Source organism: Canis lupus, chromosome 1 (assembly GCF_003254725.2).
Source record: "Canis lupus dingo isolate Sandy chromosome 1, ASM325472v2, whole genome shotgun sequence".
Lineage (NCBI taxonomy): Eukaryota > Metazoa > Chordata > Mammalia > Carnivora > Canidae > Canis > Canis lupus.
Genome location: NC_064243.1, coordinates 106,125,312 through 106,144,500, shown reverse-complemented (window position 1 = coordinate 106,144,500; position 19,189 = coordinate 106,125,312). Strand labels below are relative to the sequence as shown.

Sequence of the window (19,189 nt, the reverse complement as noted above, 5' to 3'; positions counted from 1 at the left end):
AATGAGGGGACTTGCTAACTCTGTAAAGGGGTGTGGGGAGATGGGGATCAGAGGAACCTGGAATGGAGGTGCCTGAGGGGGAGCCACTGTGGCTCCCCACAGGGAGGGCTCCAGAGTGGGGGTGGTGAGGGGTAGTGGATTCCAAATACCAGAGTGGGATCCGTTTGGAGGGTCTGACTGGGGGAAAGGTTTTGGAGGAAGAGCTGAGGGGGGCATGAAAGGGCCCGGAAGGGGGCTGAGGAGTGCCTGTGTGTTGGGGGGGTCTTGGGGAGAGAGGCCCAGGGACGGAGGGTGAGAGGAGGGTTGAGAAGTCCAAAAGGGTTTATCACCGAGGGAAGGTGAGAGGAGGGGGGGGGGGGGCGGCTTGGGGTGGGGGGCAGCTGGAGTCCCAAGGCTGGGGGATTAGCGGCGGGGGGAGGGTCGTCACAGCGGGCCGGGGCCTCCCAGCCTGCCGCGGAGAAAAGGGGCGGCGCGCTCCGTTACCTGTAGATGTACCAGACGCTGCGCCGCCGGGGCCCCAGGGCCGGCCAGCTGGAGGAGAGCGCGGGGGGCGGCTGCGGCAGGGAGCCCCCACCGGGGCCGCCTCCGAGACCCCCGCCGCCACCGACCGCAGACAAAGCCATTGCCGCCGCGGCCCCGGCCCCGGTCCCGGTGCCGGCCGCCCCCGCCGCCGCCGCCGCCGCCGCGTCCCCGTCCCCGCTCGGCCGAACCCCCGTGTCCGGGCCCCCAGGCCCCGCCTCATGCTGACCCGCGCCGGGAGGGGGAGGGGGAGGGGGCGCGCACCCTCCCGCGGGAGGGAGAGCAGGGCCGGGGGCTCACATGCCGGGGGACGCGGGGGCGCGGGGCGCGGGGTCGGGCCGCGGCGGGAGCGCGAGGACCGCGGACGGCGCCGGCTTCAGCACCGCGGACAGCTCCGGAGGCGGGCGGCGGGCGCGAGGCTTTAACCCCTTGGCGTCCTGCGCCGGGTGGCGGAGGGGGCCGGGCCGGGGGGGAGGGGGCCGGGAGGGGAACACGGGGCCCCCTTGGCGGGAGAAGGGGGAGGGGCGAGGCGCGGGGGGGGAGGAGAAGGGGGAGGCACTTCCGGTCTGCCCCCCCTTAACCCCCTCCCCCCTCCAGAGCCCTCCCGCGCAGGTGCAGAGCGAGGGAGAGCGGAGAGAGAGACACGCACAACACCATACAAGATGCCTCGCGACCGCGTGCGGGGACGCGCGAACCGAGTCCCGCACTTCCCAGGCAGGGATACCACGGTGAGAGACGCCCCAGGAGGGGACGCACAGTCCCCCCTCGCAGACCGACACATAATGCACCCCAACACAATCTGGAAGGGACAGGAAGGGAAGAAGGCTAGAAACATTGAGACTGGGCACCAGAGCAGTGAGAGACACCCCTCCAAGAAGCCCGGGTGAGGGACATACACACAGCATGGCTCACTGGAGAGAAGAGAGAGCATAGACGCCCAGGGAGAGGAGAGAGGGTGGCACAGGTCATGACCTTACAGCTCCAGCAGGGATGCAGGGCACACAACACAGGTCAGGCCACCCCATACAGGGTCAGGGAGAGCAGTGGAGAGGCAGGAGGGGATGAGGCTCAGACATACCACACAGAGCAGCACATGCCAGCCGGGACAAGGAGGAAAGGGTAAGGGGAGGGGATGAAGTTGGTGGAGCTAGGAAGGAGAAAGAAGAAACTAAGGGCAAGAGGGACCACTCCTATCCAGCTGGTAGAGCAAGCAGTTCCCAGACCAAGGCCAAGGAGAGACCCAGAGAGACACTGTCAGAGACAAGAAGCAGAGGCTGATAGGGAGATTTGGGGTGGGGGGAACCTTGATACTCACCCGGTGCCCAGAGCCAGAGACGTGCCAGGTGAACGCGCACAATGGTCAAGCGCCTCAGACACTCCGGGCGCAGGGTGGCACCCCAGCCCCACCCTCTCTCCCCATCTTGTTAGTTCTCCTCCCTCAACCCTCCCCACCCATCCCCACTGGCCAGAACACAGACACATAGGTTTGGACACATTTAATGGAAGGATGCTACAAACAAGGAGACCCTTCCCTGGATAGGGGGAGTGGTGGGAGCGGATGTCATCCTTCAGACACCCAATTATATGATCATCCCTCCCCCACAGTCTTGCCCTTCTGGAAGCCCAAACCCTGGAGCCCTCCCCTCCTCTGCCCTCCCCTCCTCCAGTGCCCCAGGTCCTGAATTCCAGATCAATCGGACAGATGCAAATGCATGCACACGGTTTTATGGGCCAACACGCACACACAGTGACATGCATAGAAAGAGACATATGTGCAGTAACCCACCTGTCCATACAAGGTAAGCAGACATACTAACATCCCTGGAAACATTTGCCCTCATTCTCAGACACACAGATTTAGGGAAACACAAATGTGCCGTGCCAGCCTCACTATTAGCCTTAGTTGTGTGTCCATATGTGACAGCCACAAATGCACTCATCTACACAAAGTAGGACAGGCCCTCTCACTGTCATGGGCATATATATGCACAGGTTATACGTCTAGGGGACCCTAACTACCCATGCACACAGACACATGTCATGCGCCACTACAGAGACACGACAGAGGCAAGGACACACTCAAGAGAATCTGCACGAGGACGCTCACCCATGTAAGATGTTCACGCACAGGGAAACCAGCTCTGGTTGTGCACACACAAGTCCATACATCCCCAGGCACCCCTTTCTTCCCATTTCTGACCCCGTGCCCTCCCTTCCCCTCCCCTCTCACCTCCCTGGGCCAATCCCATCCATCAAGCTTCTGAAGCAAGTCAGCCAGCAGCCAGGGAGGGGAAAGGTGTCAGTGAGCCCAACTCTCCACCCCCACCCCTCTTGGCCCCGCTATGTCTGCCCCTCTCCCCACGCCTATGTGAGGCATGGGATGCATACACTTCTGCTGCACATGACCGCACAGAGATGGGGGACATGAAGGAGACAAAGGCCTCCAGCCAGCCACACAAACAAGCTCCCCAGGTCCCCAGACATCTCCATCCTTATCTGTCCACCCCATTGGTCTCAGGCTATCCCCAAACTGGGCAATCACAATGGCTGCCAAGGATGGTTTGGGGCTGGGCTTGTGGTCTGGATCAAACTTTAGAGGGAGGAGAAAGGAGGCTGCAAGGTGGTGGAAATATTTAAAGGTGGAGTATGAAGGGAGGTTGGGGTGAGGGGCACCCAAGGGTGTAAGGACATTTACCTTGGGGCATCAAAGCTGTCGTAGGAGCCCACGGTATAATGCCGGAAGAGTCTCTTTGCCTTGTCACTGCGGCTTTCTGCAGGGGAATAAGGGATGACCTTGGACCCTCGGTCTGGAAACAACAAGCCCACCCCTGGAGGTCCTGGCCCAAGTCGTCCCACCTACCTCCCAGCACCCCACCCTCATAGGGAGAACCCTAGGATGATCGGGGACAACTGAGGAGTCCTCATTACCTTGCTTTCCCTCCTGGGACCGGTTGGCCACCTCTTCCAGGCAGTCAGAGGGGAACCAGCCAATGCGACCTTTGACCTGGCCTTCCCAGAAGCCTCCTTCCCCGATGCTAAGCACTGGGTGGGGGAGCAGGACATAGAAACATTTCTATGCTTCCATGTCGCCCCACCCCACCCCCAACACACTCGACCCACGGCCTTTTCGATATTCCCAGCACCTAGCACAGGGCCTGGGCTTAGAGCCTCCTTAATAAATGTCCAAGAAAGGGATGAGGGGGTGGGAGAGAGAACAAGATCATATCACTCCTGCCTTCTTGCTTTCTGAATCCAATGGGAACATCAAGAAGCACTGGGAAGGGGCACCTGGGTGGCTCAGTGGTTGAGCGTCTGCCTCTGGCTCAGGTCATGATCCTGGGGTCCTGGGACTGAGTCCCACATCAGGCTCCCCACAGGGAGCCTGCTTCTCCCTCTGCCTATGTCTCTGCTTCTCTCTGAGTCTCTCATGAAAAAGTAAATAAAGTCTTAAAAAAAAAGTTACTGGGAAAAAAGGCTGTGTCTCATGGCATGATCCTCACAGGTTAGGGACACATCCACAACTGGCCCTCACCTCCCCTGATAACCAACCAGTCCCAGTTCCTGTGTTCTATAATTTCCCTAAACCTTCCTAGACTCCCTAAACCCCTAGACAGTCCCATCACTGCCTCCGCCCCCTCCCACAGTCTCCTTGACACTTAAATTTCTCCCAGATCCTTCCCTCGGCCTCTCTTTGCTTCCCCGGCTCTAGAAGGGAGAAGAGATACAATCACCTCTTTCTTCCTCTCCACCACCTATAGGCCCTTTCCTGCTGGCCCCATCTCTCAGCCCTGCAGCAGACATTTACTAACTGCCTGCTCTGTGTCTGGCATGGCTGTGCTGGCCGCTCAGGTCCAAAGACGGACGTCAGGCACAGCTAATGTTTTCCAGTTCTCACTTGTGACCAGAACCCTAAGAAGGGACACTTTTATTAACCCCATTTCACCAATGGGGAAACTGAGGCTCAGGAGGAGCTGAGGTCATTTGCTCCAGCATATACGGCTTGTGATCAATAGAGCCTGGATTTGAACACCACTCTGTGTCCCCCAAGTGAATGCTTTGAGTCATACTGTTTTGCTACCTCTCTGTTCAAGCACTGTGTGGCTGTTGCTTCTGATGCTAATGACCATGGCAACGGTAACAAACGCATGGTCTTCCATCTCTTCAGGATTTCTCATGGCTCTGTCTGCACTCAGACCTTTCACATACTTCCCGCATGTCTATCTGGGGGAGGCAACAATTGATTTCCCATGTTATACATGATGAAGCTGAAGCTAAAGCAGAAAAGCCTCTTGCCCAGAGATGGATCAAGTCACACCAGGACTTGACTTGGGGCCACCTGGTGCTTTTCTCTGCTTCAGCCACCACCGTTCGGAGGATCTGGGGAGACGAAATCGAGGAGATGCTCAAGGTCATGGAAAGGAACAGGATATGGGGTAACAGGGGTCTGGGTTCTTGGCTAGCACTCTACTGACTGGCTGGGTGGTCATGGAATCAATCATTCGTTCGCTGAGTGAATGTTTATTAGTGCCAGTTATGAGTCAAGCACCAGGCAATACATGGGGCAGAGTGCTCTGGGACAACAAATGTGGTTCTTGCCCTCGTGGAGCTTCCACGCTGACAGCCATTGGAGGTGTAACTCTGGAGGTTGAAAATTCAGATCAGCACTCAAGGGGGAAAGGACAGAGTGTCCGAAGAAAGGCCAGATGGGGTATATAAATGGATGGCAAAGAGATGCCAGGATGGTGTCCCCATGGACACGACATATAGATGGAGACTGGAAGGACCCTAGGAGTAGAAAAGGCAAAGAGAGGGAGGAAGAGTTACCCTGGCTGAAGGAATAGTCCATGCAAAGAGCCTAGTGTGGAAAAGAGGTTTTGGCCATTTGAGGAATGGAAAGAAAGAGGTCCCTGGCGCCCTGTGGGAGAAGGAAAGAGTGCCAGGAGATGAATTTAGTGGGTAGGCAGGGGAGGGGCTGCTGGCCCAAGAGCAGAGGGAGCCTGCTGCCTCATCGGGATGCGGTGAGCCTCAGTGGCATTGTGGATGTGGGCACATGTTAAAGCAATTAAAGATCTTAATGAAAGGGAACCCCTTCGTGGAATGCCTGGGTGGCTCAGCAGTTGAGTGTCTGAGTTTGGCTCAGGGCGTGATCCCAGAATCCCAAGATCAAGTCCCACATCAGGGTCCCTGCGTGGAGCCTGCTTCTCCCTCTGCCTGTGTCTCTGCCTCTCTCTCTGTGTCTCTCATGAACAAATAAAATCTTAAAAAAAAAAAAAAAACAAGAAAGGGAAGGGGACAAGAACAGGGCAGTGAACAGAAGTACTGGGCTTGAACTTCAGAAGGAAACGTGGAAGATATTGCATCCGGAAGGTCCCTCCCTGTGAACTTATCTTCTCTTTCTTCTTTCAAACTCTATCTCAAAGCACAGACCTGACCCTCTGTGCATGCATGCGTGCATGTGCACGCGCACACACACACACACACACATGCACAAACACACTTCCCAGGCACCCTGCCTCTGGAGGCACTGTCCCTGACCCCCACAGTTAGCTCCTATGCCTGGCCATTCATTCATTCAGTCACTCACTCGCTCATTCAGCAGATGTGCACTGAAGCCTCCTGTGTGCTGGGCCATCAAACTGGGCCCTGGCAATCCAGAGATCAATGACATGTGACCTTGCCTTCAGGAAGTCAGGCTACAGGAAGAGATAGTGCAAAACAGAAGCTGATCCAAGACCCACCTGGTAACTCTGATCCTTGAACATCTTTCAAGGCCCCACACAACCTCTGTCTCCTGTGGGAGGCACCCCCAGCTTTCCCAGGCAGCCAGGGTCTCTCTCTTCCCTCTAAGCTCCCGTAGTGGGGGCCCACTGAGGATAGTGCAAGTTGGCAATTGCTTTGTACCCAACACTGTCCTGAGTGCTTTGAAGGAACTGACTTTTTAAAATCCTTACCAGCATCCCATTGTATAGATGAAGAAACTGAGGCCCAGAGAAGTGGCCTGTCTGAGGGTGCCCAGCCAGGAAGCAGTTGAGCCAGGATTTGAACCTGGGCAGCTCGGCCCTCCACTGGTACACTACTGAGCTCTTCTGCAGCCTGGAGTTGGCAAAGAATTGCTCCCCCGCCTCGCATTAACTGCCTCGTCTGCTTGCTTGCTGTTTCCAAGCTTTAGTCTATCCAAGAACACACGTCAACAGCCCTGCGAAGTCTGCACGTGAGGGCTACTGGCATCATTTTCCAGAAGAAAACAGAAAAGCCAAAGAGAAGCAAACTCTGGGAACAGCCGCTGGCCAGCTCAGGGAGCCCCGGGTCCGGGCCTGGCTTCAAACACCTGTCTCCTTGGAGCCCTGAGAAACAAGCCCCACCTTGTCTCTCAGATGAGAACACCTGGCAGGGGCAGGAGATGAGGTCAAGGGGGCTCGGCCTCCCACTCCACACCAGGTGGCAGGAAAGACCGTGGGCTCAGTCGGGGCACTGGAACAAGTCACTGACTGAACCTGTGCGAGACTGTTCCTTCAACTGTCAGGCGCCTGATGTCCTCCTGAAAGGCTGATCCAGTGGCAGGGGCAGGGGAGGGAGAGGAGCCACTCCCACAGGGCCAGGCATGGTGTCAGGGTCCCCCAAATGCTCATGTCCCCTCCTTTGCCTCAACACCTCCTCTGGACGGGGGGCATCACCACTGCTACACTTCATACTCCTCCAGGGCAGAAGAGGCGTCCAGCGGGCTCTTGTGGGGTCTCCAGAGTGCACTGGACGGTCTAGGCCCTGGAGAACTGCTTGTCCTTGACTGTGTCCTCCTTAAGTGGTTAACCCCCCTGTCTGCCCCCATGCCCACCCCTTGCCCCCAGCCTGGCCCGGCCCTGACCTGTTACCTTTGATCTTTTCCCCCTTGCTCAGGGAGATCTCTCCCTCTGCTTGGGCCTGGTAGGACTTCACGGCCATGAAGGAGCGTCCAGGTACCGCTGAGTAGAGCTTCCTGCGCCTCCCGCGGCTGCCCAGGGAGCCCCCGGGGCCCCCTGAGCCCCCTGTGCCCCCTGCCGGCCCTTCCCTGGGCGTCCCGCTGGAGCTGCATACACAGAGGGTGTGAAAGGCAGGGGAGAGTGGAGCCAGGAGGCACCTCTGGGAGAACAGGGGTCCGTGGGGTGGGGGGAGATAGAGCAGCAGGGTGGGGGAGGGGGCTTGAATGGGTTCCCCAGCTCTGGTGTCCTGGGGGGAGGAGGGTATTTGGGGGCTCCCTCCACCTGCCCCCGGGGGGCCCCCTCCTCTGCCTCCTGGCTTCCGGCTCTGCCCCTCCCACGGCCCTGCATGCTGTGCCTGATTCAGCTTCCTGAGCGGAGCTCTGTGTCATCTCTCAGCTCTCTCACGAGCCTTCAGCGACTCCCAGCTTTCTCCTGGTGCAGGTCCAACTCCTCTGCCTGCCGTGCCCAGCCCGCCATGATGTTTCGCTCTCCCGTGTCCTCAGGACACACTGGCCAGCCACAGTCCCCCCTTCTCATCCTCCTCTAGCCAGCCTGGCCTTTTCACCCTGCGGTGCCCCCTGCTTATTCCTCCCTCTACCCTGAGTGGTTCCTCCGCTCCCCCATCCCTCTTCTGGCCTCATCTCCAAGCTCAGACACCCTTCCCCAAGTGCCTCACCCATCCTCATACCATTTGGCTTTTTCTCACCTTGCCCTGTCTGTCTATCTATCTACCTGTCTGTCTTCAGGGGCTGGAACTAACATTTCTTTTGGACACCCCACCCCAGGCCCCTGGCATAGAACAGGTGCTTGGCTAACCTGGTACTTTTGAGGATGAGTGGAAGACTGTGGCTTACAATTCCCCCATTCCTCAGGGAGTAGGAGAGAGGTCTAGAGCCCTGAGGGGGGTACCAGGTACCAGGGTGGACAGGGAGCCAGCCTGGGGCTGTTGTGGCTCTGAGACAGGATCTGGTTGGGTCAGGGTCTGTGAAACAAGGACTGAGCTCTCCCCTACCTGGGCCGTCCACGGGGCTGTCTCTTGGCCTCTTCGGGATGCCTCCCGCGGGATGGGGAACGGGCCCGGGCGCCCCGGGGGCTGCTGGCACTTCGGAGGGTCCCACTGCTGAGCTTGGTGCTGGGGGCCGAGGGCTGCGACTGGCCCTGGGTCCCTGAGGTAGGGCCAGGGGCCCCAGAGGACGAGGTCCCAGGGGCAGCAAACACCATCCAGTCAGGCAGGGCCATGCTGGTATCACTGTTGGCCCGAAGCAGCGCCGGGGGCACCGTCAGCCCCGCGCCTGGGGGTCCCCGTCGCCGGGCGGCGTACTTGGGGGACTCCTGGAAGGGCACTGAAAGGGCACAGTGGCAGAGGGCAGCATGGGGCGGTAGCGGCAGGTGGAGGGGGCATGCAGGCAAGGGATGACAGGGTGGGGGAAGGCACGAGGGGAGAAAGACAGTCATGAGAGTGGGGGCCTGGAATTGCACTCCCCACTACTATTCGGATGCTCACGGTCTGCTGTGACAGACTCCCCAGTCCTACCAGGCATCCCCAATGACCCCCGGTTCTCCCTTCAGTCCCATCTCCCACTCGCTCACCCACATCCTGTTCTCGATGGTTTCGGATCAGCTCTCCCAGTTCAAAATTCCCAGCGATCACTGCCACCTGGAGGAAAGGGGGCACGGGAAGGCAGGGTGGCCGGGGGAAGCAGAGGGAAAGGGCGGGAAGCATGGTGAGGTCCCTGGCCAGCTGCGCCCCCCCCCCCCCCAAATCTTCACTCCAGCTCCTGCTCCCTCCCTCCTCTCCCAGACTGCCAGGCCCCACAGCCCCAGACCTGGAAGGGGGTCTGTCCATTGTGATTCTTCACATCCTTGTTGGCTCCTCGATAGAGGAGGATCCTAGCACAGGTCTCCTGAGGATGATGGGACGGCCGCCGGTGGCACAGGGTGAAACAGAAGAAAATCATTAAAGGTCGTGAGCAGACACTGGCATTGTGCTTCAGGAGAAACCTGATCTAGACCTGCCTTGCCCAGGACAGCAGCCGCTTACCACGTGTGGCTCAAGAGCCCTTCAAATGTGTCCGGTCCAAACAGAGATGAGCTGTATGTGTGAAATACACACCAGATTCCGATAACTTAACATGAAAAAATTAAACCTCTCTAACCACTTTTATACTGATTGTATGTTGACATGGTAATACTTTTGGAAACCATGGGCGAATCAAATATGCTACAAAAATTACTGTCCCCTGTTTATTTATTTATTTATTTTTTGGTGCGGCTCCTGGGACACTTAAAATTACACACATGACCCGTGTTACCTTCTATTGGCTGGCGCTGATCTAAAGCGAGGTTTCTTTGACCTCAGCACTACTGACATTTGGAGCCAGATAAATCTTTGTAGTGGCGGCTGTCCTGTGCATTGTAGGATTTTAGCAGAATCCCCGGGCTCTACCACTAGATGCCAGTAGCACTCCCCTCCAGGATTGTGAAAACCAAGAATGTCTGCACACATTGCTAAAAGTCCCCTGGGGGGCAGGGGTGTTCTGGTTGAGAGCCACCAATTTAAACTTCATGGAGGGCTTACTATGTTGCATGCCAGGTGCTCAGCGTGCAGAAGCTCACTGTATTGTCCAGCAATTCCACGAGATGGAAGTTGCTATTCCCATTTTATAGACGAAGAAACTAAGGCATCAGAAGGAGCTCCAAGTCACCCAGCTGGTGACTTTCAGTGGTTGGATTTGAACCATGGTCTGTCTGAATCCAGAGTCTTTGCTTTTATCATGCACTCCGGTAGACCCAGAAGGAAGGGGGCAGAGGGGGCCGGGGTTGGGCAGTGGGAGGTAGGAATGCTGTCCACATCCAGATCAATTCCTTACTAATGTCAATCACGTCACTCCCTCTCACTGTTTGGATCAAACCCAGTGCCCTTGCCGTGGCCTAGGGGCTCTCCCTCCCCCTCACCTGCCTGCCCTGCCACCCCCAGCCTCACCAACTTCATCTTCTGCCACCTTCCTTCACTCTCCATACTCCAGCCACACCGGCCTCCTTCTTCCTCTGACAGGCGTGCTCCTGCCCCAGGGCCTTTGCACCTGCTGCTCCCACTGCTTGGAATTATCTGCCCCAGATGCCCACGTGGTTCACTTTCTCACTTCATTCAGGTTTTCGCTCAAATGCCACCACTTCGGAGAGGGCTTCTCTGGCTACCTCGTCAAAAACAGCTCCCTATTCTGTTCCCTGTTTTATTTTTATTTATAGGATGCCCACTATATGCCAGGCATTCTTCTAAGCCCATATTAGCTCATTTTTCATCATAATGCTGTCTCCCTAAAATGACATTTCTCTTTTACTTGTCTCTTTAGCATCCCACCCCCATTACATTGTACGTTTTATATGGGCACGATTTTGTCTGTGGCACCCACCACCTGGAATCGTGCCTGGCCCATAGGAGCTGCTCAATAAACAGTTGCTGAAGTCTTCCACCCTTTGTCTTGGCCTGGCCAAACCCAGCCTGGCCCCCAGCCCGACTCCTCCCCCCAGCTCCCTCAGATGTAATTCAACCAGCATTCACAAAACACCTCCTTGGCCTCACCCTCTCTATGTGACAAACATGCTGAGGATGCTTATATGATCTCATATTACAGGACAAGCTCAGAGAGGGTAAGTCTGTGCCCGAAGTCACACAGCTGGTTAGGGGAGCAGTGAGGACTCAAACTTGGCCTTTGAAGCCTAGGGCTCATCTATGTCTTGAGGGCACACAACTCTGATTGCCCAAATCAGTCACTGGACAGCAAAGTTAGCTCAGATAGTTTTCTGGATGCATTTATGAGTGTGTATGTGTGTCCAAGTGTGTACACGCTGCCCCCTAATTAGACTGTTAACTACTGCCATGTGTTTTTGCATGTCTGCCTGCCTCCATTGCCACCTGGCCTAGCATAGGGCCAGAGCCCCACCAGCCCAGCCAGCATTTCACTATACCTCGAGAACCTCAACTTACTGGTGTCCTAGCACTATTCTCACAGCATCGCAATTCCTCGTTTACACATCTGCCTCTTCACCACCCGTGAACTCCCCCCACCCACCCCAGGACAAGGCACCACGTTGAGTCTGATTCATCTCACATCTGGGCACACGGTAGGTGCTCACAAAACATGCATGGGAAGAATGAGGATGAAGAAGTGGAGCCGAGTCATTCAAAATTCACTCGTTCAAGCCATTCATTCATTCACATGGTCATTCTGTTGAATATTCTGATGGGGGCTCTGTGTAGTCTTGGGGCAAACTCAAGGTAGCAGATTCATAATTCATCTTTTCATTCATTCAATAAAGACCGGCTATGTCCTGGGGCCTTGGGACAGAGTGATTGATCAAACTGGGCCCCCACCCTTGAAGAGCTCACAGCCTACACACGTGGACCTGACCTTCACCAGCAGGGGGGAGACAGGCATGTGAGGAAGCCAGGGGAGGACAGCGAGGAAATCTGTCAGACCCAGCTCTGGCCCTTGGAAAGCTTAACATCTGAGAGGAAAGACAAGGTAGGGAGAAGCACGAAACAAACCATATCTGTCAAGCGTCTACTTGCTAGGCGCCATGCCAAGAGCAAGCTAAACATCCACCCACTTGATCCTTCGCCCCGTAGGTGTTACTGACCCATTGCACAGATGAGAATGGAGAAGCTTGAGGACGGGAAGTGACTGGTTCATCTGACCCACTAAGAGTAATCGCTCCCACACTATAATTCTTTATACTAAGTTTTCCCTGTTCGAATTAACCATCCGGTTTTCATCTCCTGACTTAACAGTGCTGCCTTCTGGGGATGTGCGCTTAATACACATCCTCTTTCCTCCCCTTCAATCAGCTGACATTATTCCCATTTCAGGGGGAGGACAGAGCCTGGGAGAGGGCACAGGGCTTGTGGGGTGGGGGCAGCGGTTGGCCCACAGGCCATGCGCAAGGCTGCGGAGCCAAGGATTCTGGGCACGAGGCCTGTGTCAGGGAGCAGGAGAGACAGCACCACCAGGGAGGGGAAGTGACAGCACCGCGTTGGTTGGGTTTCACAAACACCAAGTTCTCCCTCGGCAGAGCAGACTGCTTGCTGCCACAAGGCAGCACGTGGCTACCTGCCACGTCCCCGGCACTGCAAGTTCTGATGAGGCAGAAGGGGCTGGAGCTGTCTTGGAAGACTTCCTGGAGGAGAGGAAGAAGCGGTTGGCAGACCAGCACCAGCATGCCAAGCCCTGTCCCGCTAGGCCCCCAAGGCACCCCTCCAAGAGCAGGGAGCCCTGGAAAACAGGTAAGGAGACTGAGGGGCTGAATTGCCCAGGATTGCCCGGGGCTGGGTCAGCAAGCTGAAAGCCACAACTCCAATGGGGGGCCTGGACACGAGGCCCCCTTGCTTGCTCTTTACTGCTCACCTCTCCCCCTGGCTCCCGAGGTGGGGGCTGTGCACCCAGCCTCAAACTGCTACAACCTACTCTTGCTCTCTTTGGGGCTGTGGTTTGGCCTTTCCCATGTCCCCTGCCATGTCTCCCACACACAGGTGTGCTCCATGGGCAGCTGAATGGAGACACACAGGAAGGAGGACTCCAGGAGCAACCTTCCCCTCTGGCTGTGCCCACTGCCTCCAATACCCTTCCTCCCTTCTTACTTAGCTGGCTCTTGCTTGTCTTAGCAGAGATGGCACATTTTCCAGAGAGCCACCTCCACCGCAGCCCCAAGGCCAAACCCAGAGCTGGGCTCCCACGGGGATCTGGATTCCCTGTGACCTCCCTCTGATTGACCTGGATTGTAACAGGAAGGCTGCCCAATGGCAGGGCTGTCTGTCTCTCGCTACTTGGTCCTCAGCACAAAGAAGGCCCTTGGTAACTATTTTTTGAATGAATGAAAGAATGAATGAGCAAATGAATGAATGAGACAGTGAGGGAACAGAGGGGGCTAGGAGGCCAGTGTCAGGAGGCAGGCCTGGGCTGGCGCTCCCAGAGCAGACCTTGTTGTAAAGGGCACAGATGTGCAAGGCTGTGTTCCCCGAGGCATTCTGGGCTCCGGGCTCAGCCCCGTAGAAGAGCAGGTGTTCTAGATGCTGAGAATGACCCCGCTGGCAGGCCTGGGGAGGACAGGGAAGCCAGAAGGCCATGTCAGACTCTCCCAACCATGCCATGTATCCAGGAAACCCTGCATCTACCTCTGCCTCTCCTTTCAGCCTCCATTCCTGCCCAGGGGCCCAGACTGGCAGCTTCATGGCCATTCCAAGATCCGGGGGCCTGGCCTAGCTCCCTGAGAGGCTCAAGAGACCAACCTTGCCCATCTCAGGGACCAAGATGTCCAGTGCCCAGCCTATACTATCTCAGAGTCCTGGTGTTGACTCCTCCCATCTTTTTCTCTCTGGGAATCATGCTACTCCCACCCCCAGGCTCTAGGAGGACTCTAGCATCTGTATCCTCAACTCTTTGTACCAGTGTCTCTGGTCCTTGCTTTGATCAGGGCCCAGGCGCCCTCCCCTCCCCTCCCCTCACCCCCTTCCTGGCAAGTCTGGAGCACCTGGTGAATCTCCTGCCAGCCGTTCTCATCAGCTATGCCCAGCTGAGCCCTGTTGTATAGGAGCAGCTCACAGCAGCGGGGGTCGCCCCCCACCATAGCCGTATGGAACAGAGGGGTCAGGCCTCGGCGGTCCTTGTAGTTGGGGGAGCCCCCAAGGTCGAGGAGTGCCTGAGGAGAAAAACAAAACAGAAGACAGTCACACTAGTACTGGCCCATTTTGAAGGGCTGGGGGGGGGGGTGGCAGGGAGGTTTGGGTGGCCCACACTGGCCAAGGCTATTTGGGTTTCTGCTATGATGCCCTTGTGTGACCTTGAGCCTGGCCTTGTCCCTCTTGAGGCCTCTCTCATCCCCTGTGACAATGAAGGGGTTGGGAAAATGCCTCCGGAAGACCTTCTCTTATGGCTGACTTAGGATGAACCATTGAAGCAACCTGGTACCCCAGTGCCTCAACCCAGCAGCAGGATGGTTGTGGGGAACCCATGAGAGAACAGAGTCTGGATGCAGGAGGACCCCTGGCCAAGCAGGAGGTGTTGTTAGGACCAGGATCCCAAGGATGGGGGGCAGAAAAGGGCAAGCTTGGACCCAGGTGAGTCCAGGGGCTCACTGAGGCTGGGGGCTGGAGACACTGGGGGCCTGGGGGTGTCCCATTCCAGAAACAGCTCCAAGCATAGAGGCTGGCGGAGCTGGGCATCACTACGGGAGTGTTGGCAGCAGCCCTATGAGGACAGCCTGCAGCCCTGTCCACCGGAATGTTTGCAGTGACAAAAACAGCCTGCCACCACACCATCCAACGCGGCAGCCACATGTGGGCTCCTGAGCACTCGAAGGTGCTAGTGAACCCAAGGAACAGAAATTTTCATCTTAGTTCATTTTAATTAATTTAAATCCAAACAGCCCCCTGTGGCTAGTTGCTTCTGGATTGGACAGCAGCAGGTCTGGAGGTTAGGGGTGGGAGTGAGAGCAGGATCTGTCTGGGGGGGAAGGGAGTGGATTGGGGGAACATATAGAGGGTTTCTCAATTCCAGGGGTATAAGTAGATCTTTGTGGCTGGTGTCTGACTGCATTTAGGGTCTTTAAAGGAAACTGGAAAGGGAGAGGAGGGTCCATGAGGCTGGACCATCTATGAGCTGGGGTGTTTGTCAACAGCTATGTATCTTTGGGAGCACTCTATCCTGACCTGTGTATGGAGAGGAGGCTGGGATGGAGGGAGAGGAAGAGGATTTTAAAGACCATGTAAGTCGACCCCATATGTGTATTTTGCTGCTATATGGGGGTTCATCTATCTGGGAAAGTGCTTTTTAGTTACTAAGCAGCAGGGAGGGGCTGTGTCTGTGGGAGGTATGTGTGCATGGAGGAGGGTCTGCATCTGGGGGCACAGCAGGTTGCTTGCTTTGTACTTTCAGGAACAGAGGAGGATCTACCCTTCAGGGAGACAAAGGCAGGGCTGGTGGTGAGCTGGATCAGAGGGTGTCAGGAGAGTACAGGTAGGGTGATCTCCTTGGGCCCTTCCGGGGGAAAGCTCTGTGTGATGATCAGCTGTAGGGTGGGTACACCCCAGGGGTCAGCAGAGGGTCTCAGAGTCCATGGGAGGAGTGACAATGGGGGCTGTGTGTTTGTCAATCTATGGAAAGGGGCTTTGTATTTGGGACACGAAGAGAAGACTATTTTTAACAAATCTAAAGAACTGAGGCTTGAGAAAGAACAAATGGGAAAGAGAGAGGAGTCCGAGGAAAGAGCAGAAGTGGCATCCCCATGGGGACGTGGGAGGGGACATCCGGGAGGTGAGATGAGAGGCAAAGGGTAGATCAGATGGCCTTGTGGGGTCATGAGAGATGAAGGGCGGGGGAGGGTAGGTCTGGGGCAATTCACTGGGTTCAGCCTGCTAGGGGAACACTGCAAACTGGGGGAGGGCTCTGGGGAGGGAGGGGTCTGGCACCTCACCGTGAGAGCGAGGCAGTGACGGGCACATGCAGCTTTGTGCAGCGCTGTCATGCCATCCCGGGCCCGGAAGTCGATGTGGGCCCCTCCTAGGCACAGGGTTCGAATCACCTCTACGGAGCCTTCAGTCTGGGCAGCCAGAGTCAGGGGGGTCTCTAAGGGGCAGGAAAGGCCAGTCACATGCAGCCCTTTATGTTTCATTCTTGGCTTCCCACCTCTTCCAAAGCCCCTGGGTCCCCCCTACCTCCTGAATCTGAGTCATGATAATTGGGGTCCAGCCCCTTGTCCAGCAGCCGTGCCACTTTGTCGGACGTCCCGAGCTGCACATACTCCAGGAATTTCTTCAACCCCGTCTGAGCCATGGACAAGAGAGAGAAGACAGGCCAGTCAGGGAGCAAGGGAGAAAAGCTGGGGTCTTGAGAAACGCTGTCCCCTGGAAATACACAGTGAGCCGCATGTGGCACTGAGAAGTCTCTAGTAGCCACCTTTAAAGAAAAAGGAAGGGGCACTGTTGATTGTATCGTAATCCACTTCAGTGACCTATCTTTTTAACCTAATGTAGTCACAATATTACCGCATCAACAAGTGATCCACAGGAAATTTATCAAGGAGATAGTTTACTCTGTTTGGGGTACTAAGTCTTCGAATTCCGAAGTCCCGTGTGCATTTCACACTCACAGTAAGGCTCAGTTTGGACCTGCCACACCGCAAGTGCCTAGGAGCTGTATATGGCTGGTGGCTCCCGGAGTGGATGATGCAGGTCTGGAGGGATGGAATATTTGGGGGAGGACAGAGACAAATGCATGATGGGGTCAGGGTGGGGGATGAGGAGGGGTCAGGGGCTTTTTCCTCTCAAGTGTCCGGAGTCTTTTACTTCACCTCTGACTAAAGCAGCCCCCTGGGTTCCTCCCAGTTCTTAGGGAACCAGTGGAGACATATGGACAGAGGCCTGGAGGGCAATGTGGCTAGATGTGGCTGGGGTGGGACGCACCCTTGGATCTGGGAGAGGTTTAGGCTATGGAATTGTGGGAACAGTGCAGTGTCTAGGAAACATCCCTGAGGCAGAGGGACAGTGTGTATCAGAGTCCGGGCCACGTGGGGGGAGGCAGGGGCCCTTCGTGGATATGGGGCGCCCAGAGATGAGCTGAAAGAGTCCAAGGAAGAAGAAAGTAGGTGCTGGGGGTTGGGCTGGGGGATGGTGTGGGCCTGGGCTGAGGAATGAGAGCCAGAGAGGGGAATTAAGAAAGGCTATGAGGGAGGGAACCCAGGGGCATCTAGGGCTGTCCCAAATGCAACACAGCATCTCAAGTTAGTGGGGGACACCGGGCAGAGGAATGGAAGGGGCTGGGGAATGTGGAGAAGACATGGGGAGGAGCTCCGATTCTCCTTGGGGGCGGGATGCTGTGGGGGTAAGCGCCAGCAGGTTTCTCTCACCTTTGTATGCAATTTTGCCAGCTGCTTCTCATCCAGGTTGGTCTGTTTGTAAACCCGGGTCTTGTATCGAAACTGTGGCCAAGGGTGTATGAGGGGAGAGACACAGAGACCTGGAATCAGGAGCCTGGACAGGAGGCTAGACTCCTTTTGAGCCAGAGGGGTCATCTCAGGGTCAGGGGGGAAACAGCCCTGGAGCCTTGGCTGGGGAGGCAGATGAATGTGGGGCTGCTTTGGAGTATGGGCAATGCAACCCCTGATGCGAACAAGTAGGAGTCTGGACCCCGCAGCACAGAATGTTCTAGAACACCTGCTGTAATTGTGCATCGTTTCCCACTTTGAAAGGCGAAGAGAAGCCTGGGCCAGGGAAATGACTTGCCCAAGGCCACCCGTTGGTCAGAGGCAGAACACACCGTCCTTTGAACTCAGGCCTCTCTGACCTCTCCTAACGCTTAGGAGATCTGGAAAAGCCCACTGAGTTTTCCTTGGAAGGCAAGGGCTTCACTGAGAGGACAACAGGGCATGCCTTCTCTCCTCTGTGACCAAGCTGGGAAGCTGTGGGCCTCACCTCCAGGTAGGGCACCCCCTTCTCAAAAGACTGGGGGTACTCCCGAAGCAGCCGCTCCTCCTCCAGGAAGTTGGCATCACGGCCTGAGGTGGCCGGCTGGAACAGACCATAGTTGAGCACATCCTGCAGGCTCTCGCTCAGGGCGCAGAGCACCTGCTGCTTGGCTGTCCAGATGGTGGCATCGGGGTTGAAGCGCAGACATTTCTGGTTGGGGAGGTGACAGGGAGGAGCCTGAGGTGGTTTGGAAAGGGGGTGGGGTGATTCTGGGGACAGGAGGGGAACCCCGGGGGGAAGCAACTGGGGGTCTGGAAATGGGGGCCTGAGTGGGAAGACACCCGGCACCTGGGCAGCCCAAGTGGCTCAGCAGTTTAGTGCTGCCTTTAGCCCAGGGCATGATCCTGGAGACCCGGGATGGAGTCCCACACCAGGCTCCCTGCATGGAGCCTGCTTCTCCCTCTGCCTGTGTCTTGTCTCTGCCTCTCTCTCTCTCTCTCTCTCTCTCTCTCTCTCTCTCCCTGTGTCTCTCATGAATAAATAAATAAAATCTTAAAAAAAAAAAAAAAAGACACCCAGCACCAGAAGCCTCCTCACGAGGGCCTGGGTCCCCGTCCCCCGCTGGCCAGCAGGCAGTCCATCACTCACTGTCTGGTGCAGGTCCGGGATGCCAATCCTGAAGACCATCATGCTGAAGTGGGCGTCGTCCGGGACAGACATGGAGCGGCCCTGGAGGCCTCGGGTGGAGGCCAGACTACCAGGTGCCCCGCTGCCCTGGCCCCGGGTCCCCCGGGGGCCTCTGCTGGGCCCGTCTGGGGAGCTGTCGGACTCTGAGCCCCCCTCGGGACACTCGCTGGCACTGTGGCGTTCCTCTTCCTCGCTTGACGCGGGGCTGTGGGTCATCGTGGGGCCACGGGGCGACAGGGGACAGCAGCATCACAGGCGGCTGCTGGGGCCAAGGGCAACTGTCAGGTGAGGAGCCCAGGGCTCTTAGAGGCCACAGCCACCCTCCTGGACAAGCAGTCTAGGGCAGCTGCCCCGCGTGCCCCAGGTAGACAGGAAGGAGGCCGGACACACCCCCAGCTACTCCTGCGGCCTCCGCTCACACACGCCCATCGCCACCACGCTTCCAGCAGGTCTCCTTCCTTGCCCTTGGCCCTGCTCGCAGACCCCCACCCGTCCTGCGCCCCACTTTGCCGCTGACCCAGCATGGCAGTGTCCCAGAAACCGCAGAATCACCGCGGGAGCTACTGGC

The 19,189-nt window shown here is 56.9% G+C and overlaps 1 protein-coding gene across 1 annotated transcript in view; it reads right to left on the bottom strand.

Moving 5' to 3' along the window:
- The window catches only part of SHANK1 (SH3 and multiple ankyrin repeat domains 1), a 45,728-nt gene that overhangs the window by 24,235 nt on the left and 2,304 nt on the right, over window positions 1-19,189 (bottom strand). The window contains 14 exon segments of the mRNA XM_025424129.3: window positions 2,750-2,779; window positions 3,215-3,290; window positions 3,448-3,561; window positions 7,389-7,582; window positions 8,488-8,818; window positions 9,066-9,132; window positions 9,302-9,379; window positions 13,453-13,569; window positions 14,004-14,171; window positions 15,945-16,096; window positions 16,186-16,294; window positions 17,376-17,447; window positions 17,941-18,144; window positions 18,583-18,880. Coding sequence (XP_025279914.3) covers window positions 2,750-2,779; window positions 3,215-3,290; window positions 3,448-3,561; window positions 7,389-7,582; window positions 8,488-8,818; window positions 9,066-9,132; window positions 9,302-9,379; window positions 13,453-13,569; window positions 14,004-14,171; window positions 15,945-16,096; window positions 16,186-16,294; window positions 17,376-17,447; window positions 17,941-18,144; window positions 18,583-18,837 — 1,967 coding nt within the window. The 5' untranslated portion in view covers window positions 18,838-18,880.